Genomic DNA, 10,303 nt, shown 5'->3' on the forward strand with positions numbered 1-10,303 from the left:
CTTATCTATAGTCTTGTCTATAGTCTTATATATAGTCTTGTCTATAGTCTTATCTATAGTCTTGTCTATAGTCTTATCTATAGTCTTGTCTATAGTCTTGTCTATAGTCTTGTCTATAGTCTTGTCTATAGTCTTGTCTATAGTCTTGTCTATAGTCCGGTCTATAGACTTGTCTATAGTCTTGCCTATAGACTTGCTATAGTCTTGTCTATAGTCTTGTCTATAGTCTTGTCTATAGTCATGATTATAGTCTTGGCTATAGTCTTGTCTATAGTCTTGTCTATAGTCATGATTATAGTCTTGACAATAGTCTTGTCTATGGTCCAAAATATAGTCTTTTAAATAGTTTTGTATACAGTCTAATCTATATTATAGTTTTGTATATAGTCCAATATATAGTTTTACATATAGTCTAGTCTATCGTATTATCTAAACCCTGTATACTTTTAACTATAACCTAGCCTGCAGGCTCATCTGTGGCATGTTGTCTGTTAGACTATAGTCTAATCTATTATCTAAAGGAAGTACCCTAATACGACATGCATTAATTTATTTTCCAAAATCTATTGCTGTCTAATTTTATTACTTCTTCCAATTGCTGCTATTGATTCATTTGGAGTCATTGTCATTGTTGCACCCGAACTCAGTTGCTGAGAAGTGTTTGTCTGGCCTGTTAATTGGATAAAATTTGTTGAATGATTTCGATTCACTGACAACTCAAGTTGCTAAAACTATTGTAAACTTTTTTGGGGAATATTTTATTTTCTTTTTCTTCTTTTATAAAAAACTTTACCTAAACGCTTTAGTGAAGTCGGTAAAGCATATAAAGAAATATTTTGTAAACTGAATGAAAGGATTAAAATGGCGAGAAAATTGTTGTAAAAAAGTATATATGCATATAGCAAAAATTTCAGATTTTTTAAAATTGTTTTAAATCTCATAATTAAACTAAATATTTATTTCTTAAAAAAACTTTCTTAAATCGTCCTATATTTAGCCTTGTCAAAATACTATTTATACGATATTTAATTAATCACTGCTAGCTACGTTGAAACGACACATCCAAACATTGTTCGTAGTGTTAATGAAGTTGTAAATAGATAGAAACCTTACGTGGGATTATGTGGAGTTAAGATTTCACAAACACAAAGGCCTTTTTCACTTAAACGAGAGTTTTTGTGAAAACCTCAAACAATTTTTTTCTTATGGGAAAGTGTATTATTATTTCTTAAGAAAGATAAACTGTTGTGTTATCTCTTTACTATATTATTTTGTATTTCATTTAAGATATGTTTCAATGCTGACATTTTGAGTCAAATCGAATCAAAAATGACATGAACTCCAACTAGTCTGGACTATAGTTTGATCTTAGACTTAACTATAATATATTCTAAAGTCTAGACCTAGACTATAGTTTATAGTCTGGAAAATAGTCTGTAATATATGCAGGACTATTGCCAAGAAAATGAAAATTTATTGAAATGCTTCTAAAGAAATAAAAAAATGATCATACATTATCTAAAGAATTAGAAAATGTATCGATAATTTTCTAAAGAAATGGAAAATTTTTCGAAAACTTTCTAAGGAAATTGAAAAATTAATGAAAATTTTCTCAAGAAATTAAAAATTTATTAAACATTTTCTAAAGACATTAAAAAATTATCCAAAAAATTGATAAAGAATTAAAACAAATTTATCGAAAATTTTCTAAAGAAATTAAAAATTTATCGAAAATCTTCAAAAAAAAAGAAAATTTATTGAAAAATTTGTCGAAAATTTTCTAAAGAATTAAAAATTTTTTCGAAAATCTTCTATAGAAATAGAAAATTTATCGAAATTAATCGTTAATTTAAAAAAATAGAATAATTCATCGAAAATTTTCTAAAGAATTAAAAAATTTATCGAAAAATTTGAAAAATTTATCGAAATTTTTCTAAAGAATTAAAAAATTTATTGAAAATTTTCTATAGAAATAGAAAATTTATCGAAATTGTTCTAAATAGAAAATTAATCGTTTATTAAAAGAAAATTGAAATTTATCGACAATTTTCTAAAAAATAAAAATTTATCGAAAATTTTCTAAAGAATTAAAAAATTTATTGAAAAATTATTAAATTTTATCGAAATTTTTCTAAAGAATTAAAAAATTTATTGAACATTTTCTATAGAATTAAAAAATTTATCGAAATTGTTCTAAATAGAAAATTAATCGTTAATTAAAAGAAAATTGAAATTTATCGACAATTTTCTAAAGAATAAAATTTTATCGAAAAATTTCTAAAGAATTAAAAAATTTATCGAAAAATTTGTAAAATTTACTGAAAATTTTCTAAAGAATTAAAAATTTCATTGAAAATTTTCTAAATAGAAAATTGATTGTTAATTAAAGAAAAATAGAAAATTTATCGACAATTTTCTAAAAAATTCAAAATTTTTAGAAAATCTTCTATGGAAATAGAAAATTTATCGAAAATTTTCTAAATATAAAATTGATCGTTAGTTAAAAGAAAATCGAAAATTTATCGACAATTTTTTAAAGAATTAAAAAATTTATCGAAAATTTTCTAAAGAATTAAAAAATGTATCGAAGATCTTCTATAGAAATTGAAAATTTATTGAAAATTTTCTAAATAAAAAATTGATTATTAATTAAAAAAAAAAAATTATCAACAATTTTCTAAAGAAATAGAAAATTTATCAAAAATTTTCTCAATACAAAATTTATCGAAAATTAAAAAAAATGGAAAATTTATCGAAGATTTTCTAAAGAAATAGAAAATGCATTGAAAATTTTTTTAAAAAAATTTGAAAATAAAATAAAAAAATTTATCAAAAATTGTCTAAAGAAATTGAAAATTTATCAAAAATTTTCTAAAGAAATTGAAAATTTATCGAAAATTTTCTAAGAAATGGAAAATTTATCGAAAACTTTTTAAAGAAAAGAAAAAAATTTATCAAAAACTTTCTAAAGAAATGAAAATTTATCGAAACTTTCTAAAGAAATGGAAAATTTATCGAAAACTTTTCAAAGAAATTAAAAGTCTATCGAACATTTTCTAAAGAAATTGAACATTTACAAAAAATTTTTTAAAACATAAAAAAATTATCGAAATTTAAAAAAAATAATTATTGAAAATTTTTCTAGAATTAAAAAAAAAATATCGAAAATCTTTTAAATAGAAAACTAATCGTTAATTAAAAAAAATGGAAAATTTATCCACAATTTAAAAAAAAAATATAAATTTTATCGAAAACTTTCTAAAGATATGAAAAATTTATCGAAAACTTTCTAAAAAATTTAAAAATTTATCGAAAATTTTCTAAAAAATAAAAAAATTTTCGAAAATATTCTAAAGAATTAAAAAATTTATCGAAAATCTTCTATAGAACTGGAAAATTTTCTAATGTATAAAAATTTTCTAAAGAAATTGAAAATCCAAAAAATATACATAAAATAATATAAAAAATTATTAAATAGCAAACTGATTGTTTATTAAAAAAAATATAACATTTCTAAAGAAATATAAAATTTATCAAAAATATTCTCGATAGAAAATTTAACAAAAATATTCTCTATAGAAAATTTCTCAACATTTCAAAAGTTTTCTATAGTAATCAAAATTTTATCAAAAATTTTCCGTAGAAATTAAAATTTTCTATGATAATTTAAAATATAGAATAAAAATTGTCCATAAAAATTAAAAATTTATCAACAATTCTTATTAACACTATTAAAAAGGAACCCTAGGCTTTCATAGGTTTATGCCGGCTGGCCGGCAATAACAATAACACATAAGATAATGAAAAACATTTTAAAAAATTTTCCCTCAAAGACAAACGCATTTATAAAATATTTCTCCAGCAGAATGGACGCAAAACAGCAAACTCAAGTAGCAGCTGTACCAGCTGATGAACGTAACATAGAAATAAAGGCACGCATTGGTTCCGATGAAGAATTTGAAAAACGTGTGGCCATTGCCAAAAAACTAACCAACTCGGATGGAGAGTTAATTGTACAACGTGATGTTTTCTTTAATTCTCAAAGTGGACGCTTTAAATTGCGCTATCTACAGCCTCCTGCACGTTCTCAACTTGTCTACTATGATCGTCCCGATGTGGCCGGGCCAAAATTGTCAAAATTCAATAAAACCGAACTTGATGAGCCAGAGGTAATGGAAAAGATTCTAACACAATCGAATGGTGTACGTGGTGTCTTATCCAAAAAACGTTATTTGTTTATGTATGAGAGAACACGCATTCACTTGGATAAGATGGAGGATTTGGGTAATTTTATGGAATTTGAAGTGTGTTTATTGCCGGAGCAGACAATAGAAGAGGGTCAGGCGGTGGCTGATAAGTTGATAAAGGAATTTGGCATTAAAACTGAAGATCTTATGACGGGAGCATACTTTGATGAGTTGAAGAAATAATGTTGATAATAATATACATATTTGTTGTAAACTAAACGAGAAAAACTCTTTTTGGTATTTGTTGTTGCATTTTCCACAAAACTATTTCTAACAAAATGTTGCCGCCAAAAATATTAGGGAGACACAGTCAATATAAATTTTTAATGGTACTTACTTATTATTAATGAAATTTAACAGCAACCTTCATCTCCTTTTACATTTGATTTAGTTGTAGTTATAAATTAATATTTTATTTATCACTTAATTGTTTAATAACATTAAATTATTTAAAATAAAGATTATAGTTTTTCATTTCTTCTACCGAATTTCTACTGTCTCGCACTAGTTGGAAAAATAAACTAACAGGGATGGTAAATGCGAATTGTTGTGGTAATAGCAATACAATCCAATTGGTACTTTTTTAACGATTAAAGTTCTAAAATGGAATTTTGAAATATATATTTTTCTTTTAAATATTGAAAATTAATATACTCTTTCTCCTCTCTATAAGTAAATCACCATCATTGCTGTGGTGTATTTCATATTAAACTGCGACATCTGTGGTTAAAGAGAGACACAGCGGTATTTCTTTTTGAATGCAAAGTACAACCAAAGATGTAAACATTAATATATGTCACTTGCCAAATAACATCCTCGATAGTATAGTGGTCAGTATCCCCGCCTGTCACGCGGGAGACCGGGGTTCAATTCCCCGTCGGGGAGATATGTAACTTATTTTTTCTCATTTTTTAGACCAAAGCTATTATGGAGATTATAAAAGCCGTAATACACAGTTGTCAGATCTTACAACGTTGTCAGTAAAATGTTTAGAAAATAACTAATAATCGTCTGATCTTGCAATTTTTTCAAAAAATATAAAATTTGTTGAATTTTTTTATAAAATTACAAAAGCTATTGAAGATTTTTAATAGATATAGAAAATTTATCGACAAGCCGACTTTACACGATCACACAAGTAATATGATCTGTCAAAATTTTGAGTAGAAGAGTCCCAACAATTCGACAAAGAGTCAATGCATACGAAAGAAAGACAGTAATTTCCATTAATAGTTAACCACCTGAATGATCGTAATTCGTATGTTTTGGGTCATTTGTCACGAATGTACCCTTTGCAATCGAGAATAAAGACAGTCGTCACTTTAGTGTCCTCTTTGTAAGCGGGAGCGGAGACAGTCGTCTCTTTACTGTCCTCAAGTAACATAGAGATTATACTCTTAAAAGTTGTTTTTTTTTTTGTACTTCCGAAAGTAGTTATTCTACCCATCTTTTGGATAAATGATTATTATTCTCTACTAATATGCCACCATCTGGTTGAATCAATCGGGTCAATCGTCACATTATTGCCCCATAGTATTCTAGAGAGTAGACACTTGAAATTTTTAAATTTTAGTTCCATTAATATCTTACCACCTTGCTGACTCGAATTCGTATGTTTTTGGTCTTTCGTCAGAAATAAACTCTTTGTAATTGAGAATGAAGGCAGTCGTCACTTTAGTGTCCCCTTTGTAAGCGAGAGCGGAGGCAATCGTCTCTTTACTGTCTCTTTGAAGGGTGTAGAATGACGATTGACTTTCTCGTAGAACAAGCCCATGTTAAAATGGCCGGTCACCTGGGTAGGCAGGTGGATAGGGGCCACCACAAGTGGTAGGTCAGTTTGGGACTGTCCCGTCGAATTGCTGGGTACTTACAAAGCCGTTTTAACGCAATATGTAATGAAACCATCACACATTCAGAGAGAAAATACGGATATAAAATTTGACAGTCGTATGGCTTTCCTCGTTTTTTGAAATGATTGAAAAAACCAGCAGGTCGCATTAGATCAGGGATGTATTTTTATGTAAACACATACAATAAAAAAACTGAAACAGCTGTTTTCATCTTACATTGTTTTTATTGTTTTATATCAATCGTGTAAATACAAAAAACATAAATCATATGACTTTTATTCTTTCTGTTGTTATACGGATGGAATTTAATGTTACTTTTTCATTAGAATTTACATACGTAAAATGTGATCGTGTGAAGTGCCCTTAACCTAGGTTTAATTGGCCAATAACACTCAGTTAAACTAAGATAATATATAATTTTACTTTTACATTTTATAAAATAATAATATAGTCAGGACTATAGTTAAGTCTATTGTTTGAACTAGTCTAACGTCTAAACTATAGTAAATAGTTAAACCGTTTGTTACAAATTTAAATAAATGCACGTGGTTTTACTTACATTTTTATCTACTAAGTACTATTTATAGTTTTTAATTTAGCTATTTCTTCAACCATGAATAATAGATTTTTCATTGAATAATTTCCATTTGTTAATAAACTTATAGTTTTTCCAGAACTTTCTTTATAGATTAGTTTCATTAATTGGAATTCAAACATTTTCTATAAACTTGACTCTAATTAATAAACAAAATCCATTTGTGCATATTAAAAGTATAAATTTATTTAGGATTTTTCTCGATTACCTACCATTGGCCTTTCATAACTTTGAATAAATCCTCTTGACGAGTGTTAAACTATTTCAGTGTTAAACCCCAACTAAACTAATACATATTATGTATGAATATAAGGGGAAAAACAAAAATTGTACAGAAAGTTTTTTTTCACAAGAGTTATTAGAGAAACTAAAATCTATTCAGGTAAATAATTTGTTTTTACTTTTTTTTACCCAGCAAAAATAAAATGAAATATTTCCAAAAGAATAACATTCATCAGCACTTTAACTATAGCTCAGATAAAGATAATCTGAATAAAGATAATAGTAATAGTTTTAAATGTTTATTTAAAATTTTTCCAAAATTTTTTCATTTCACAAAAGTATTATTTGCAAAAAACAGCTGTTTATTGTTTATGTTTTTGAGTGAAAAGTTGGCAATACTAACCAAGTTAACTGAACTTAAGTCCATAACTGATAAACACAATTATCGGTTAAATTCCGTCTAAATTTGTTTTGAGTTTAATCTATGAAAAAAGTCGAAAAGTCGACTTTGTAAATAAAAGTCGAAAAGTCGAAAAAAGTCGGAAAGAGTAAAAAAAAGTCTAATAAAGTCGAAAAAATCGAAAAAAGTCGGACAGTCGGAAAAAGTCGAAAAAAGTCGGAAAAAGTCGAAAAAAGTCGAAAAAAATCGGAAAAAGTCGAAAACAGTCGGAAAAAGTCGAATATAGAAAGAAGTCGAAAAAACTCAAAAAATTGCAACAAATAGAAAAAATATAAATAAAATTGTTTTATTAATAATAATAATAATAAATAATAATATAATGTTAAATGGCAACATTATAAATTTACGTTTCTGGCTTCGGAAAAAAGTCGAAAAGTCGAAAAAAATTTGGAAAAAGTCGAAATGACGGAAAAAGTCGAAAAATCGACTATTTATAAAATATTAAAAGTAGAAAAGTCGAAAAATCTACTTTTAATTAAATGAAAAAAGTCGAAAAGTCGAAAAATCGACTTTTAACTAAATGCAAAAAGTCGTAAGTCGAAAAGTCGACTTTACATAAAATGCAAAAAGTCGAAAAGTCGACTTTTCATAAAATGCAAAAAGTCGAAAAGTCGACTTTTCGTTTCAACTATAGAACCCTACGACCTGCTTGTTTTTTGAATAATTTCAAAAAATAAAGAGACTCAGACGACTGTCAAATTTTCCATCAGTGTGATAGTTTCATTGCCTTTAGACGATCCCATCTCTACCCCAGCAATTTGACGGGACAGTCCCGAAAAGACCAATTAACCTACCACTTGTGGTGACCCCTAGCCACCTGACTACCCAGGTGACCAACCATTTTAATATGGGCTTGTCCTACGAGGTAGTCAATCGTCACTCTACGTCCTACAAAGAGACAGTAAAGAGACGATTGCCTCCGCTCTCGCTTACAAAGGGGACACTAAAGTGACGACTGTCTTCATTCTCGTTTACAAAGAGTTTTTTTTTTGTGACGAAAGACCAAAAACATACGAATTGGAGTCAGCCAGGTGGTAAGATATTAATAGAAATAACATTTAAAAATTTCAAGTGTCTACTCTCTAGAAATCTATGAGTCAAACAGATGGTGGCATGTTAGTAGAATGTAATAATCATTTAACCAAAAGATTTAACCATCTTTTGTACACTTTCGGAAGTACAAAAAAAACTTTTAAGAGTACAATCTCTAGGTTACTTGAGGACAGTAATGAGACGACTGTCTCCGCTCCCGCTTAGAAAGAGGACACTAAAGTGACAACTGTCTTCATTCTCGATTGCAAAGGGTACATTCGTGACGAATGACCCAAAACATACGAATTACGATCATTCAGGTGTTTAACTATTAATGGAAATTACTGTCTTTCTTTACTTTCGTATGCATTGACTCTTTGTCGAACTGTTGGGACTCTTCCACTCAAAATTTTGACAGATCATATTACTTGTGTGATTGTGTAAAGTCGGCATGTCGATAAATTTTCTATATCTATTAAAAATCTTCAATAGCTTTTGTAATTTTATAAAAAAATTCAACAAATTTTATATTTTTTGAAAAAAATGCAAGATCAGACGATTATTAGTTATTTTCTAAACATTTTACTGACAACGTTGTAAGATCTGACAACTGTGTATTACGGCTTTTATAATCTCCATAATAGTTTTGGTCTAAAAAATGAGAAAAAAAAGTTACATATCTCCCCGACGGGGAATTGAACCCCGGTCTCCCGCGTGACAGGCGGGGATACTGACCACTATACTATCGAGGATGTTATTTGGCAAGTGACATATATTAATGTTTACATCTTTGGTTGTACTTTGCATTCAAAAAAAAATACCGCTGTGTCTCTCTTTAACCAACAGATGTCGCAGTTTAATATGAAATACACCACAGCAATGATGGTGATTTACTTATAGAGAGGAGAAAGAGTATATTAATTTTCAATATTTAAAAGAAAAATATATATTTCCATAATAAAACAATAATATGATTTTATCATTAATATTTCAAAATACCATTTTAGAACTTTAATCGTTAAAAAGTACCAATTGGATTGTATTGCTATTACCACAACAATTCGCATTTACCATCCCTGTTAGTTTATTTTTCCAACTAGTGCGAGACAGTAGAAATTCGGTCGAAGAAATGAAAAACTTTAAACTTTATTTTAAAAAATTTAATGTTATTAAACAATTAAGTGATAAATAAAATATTAATTTATAACTACAACTAAATCAAATGTAAAAGGAGATGAAGGTTGCTGTTAAATTGCATTAATAATAAGTAAGTACCATTAAAAATTTATATTGACAGTCTCCCTAAAATTTTTGGCGGCAACATTTTGTAAGAAATAGTTTTGTGGAGTCACAATGAAAATGCAACAACAAATACAAAACAAGGTTTTCTCTTTTACAACAAATATGTTTATTATTATTATTTTTTAATCATTAATTAACTAAATTTATAAATTCACATTTTATTTATAACTTCATTATTTCTTCAACTCATCAAAGTATGCTCCCGTCATAAGATCTTCAGTTTTAATGCCAAATTCCTTTATCAACTTATCAGCCACCGCCTGACCCTCTTCTATTGTCTGCTCCGGCAATAAACACACTTCAAATTCCATAAAATTACCCAAATCCTCCACCTTATCCAAGTGAATGCGTGTTCTCTCATACATAAACAAATAACGTTTTTTGGATAAGACACCACGTACACCATTCGATTGTGTTAGAATCTTTTCCATTACCTCTGGCTCATCAAGTTCGGTTTTATTGAATTTTGACAATTTTGGCCCGGCCACATCGGGACGATCATAGTAGACAAGTTGAGAACGTGCAGGAGGCTGTAGATAGCGCAATTTAAAGCGTCCACTTTGAGAATTAAAGAAAACATCACGTTGTACAATTA

The 10,303-nt window shown here is 27.8% G+C and overlaps 2 protein-coding genes and 2 non-coding genes across 4 annotated transcripts; 2 read left to right on the plus strand and 2 right to left on the minus strand.

The window, feature by feature from the left end:
- Positions 1-3,641: 3,641 nt before the first annotated feature.
- On the plus strand, positions 3,642-4,741 carry LOC111683450. The gene has a single exon (XM_046954828.1). It carries the CDS (start codon positions 3,801-3,803, stop codon positions 4,428-4,430), a length of 630 nt encoding a protein of 209 aa, XP_046810784.1. The 5' UTR covers positions 3,642-3,800; the 3' UTR covers positions 4,431-4,741.
- A 319-nt stretch (positions 4,742-5,060) lies between these two features.
- Positions 5,061-5,132, plus strand: Trnad-guc. Its single transcript has one exon. It is a non-coding gene; the product is annotated as a tRNA-Asp (tRNA).
- Positions 5,133-9,086: 3,954 nt separating this feature from the next.
- Positions 9,087-9,158, minus strand: Trnad-guc. The gene has a single exon. It is a non-coding gene; the product is annotated as a tRNA-Asp (tRNA).
- A 384-nt stretch (positions 9,159-9,542) lies between these two features.
- LOC111683437 lies at positions 9,543-10,301 on the minus strand (the record flags this gene model as incomplete). Its single annotated transcript, XM_023445508.2, has 1 exon — positions 9,543-10,301. A coding segment is annotated over one exon (420 nt), but the record flags the coding sequence as incomplete, so codon positions are not given.
- Positions 10,302-10,303: the final 2 nt, after the last annotated feature.

This window comes from Lucilia cuprina, chromosome 6 (assembly GCF_022045245.1).
Source record: "Lucilia cuprina isolate Lc7/37 chromosome 6, ASM2204524v1, whole genome shotgun sequence".
Classification (NCBI taxonomy): Eukaryota; Metazoa; Arthropoda; class Insecta; order Diptera; family Calliphoridae; genus Lucilia; species Lucilia cuprina.

What these genes read in the sequence shown, in the direction of transcription:
- LOC111683450 (XM_046954828.1), top strand. Translation starts at nt 3,801, where the DNA reads ATGAAAAACATTTTAAAAAATTTTCCCTCAAAGACAAACGCATTTATA.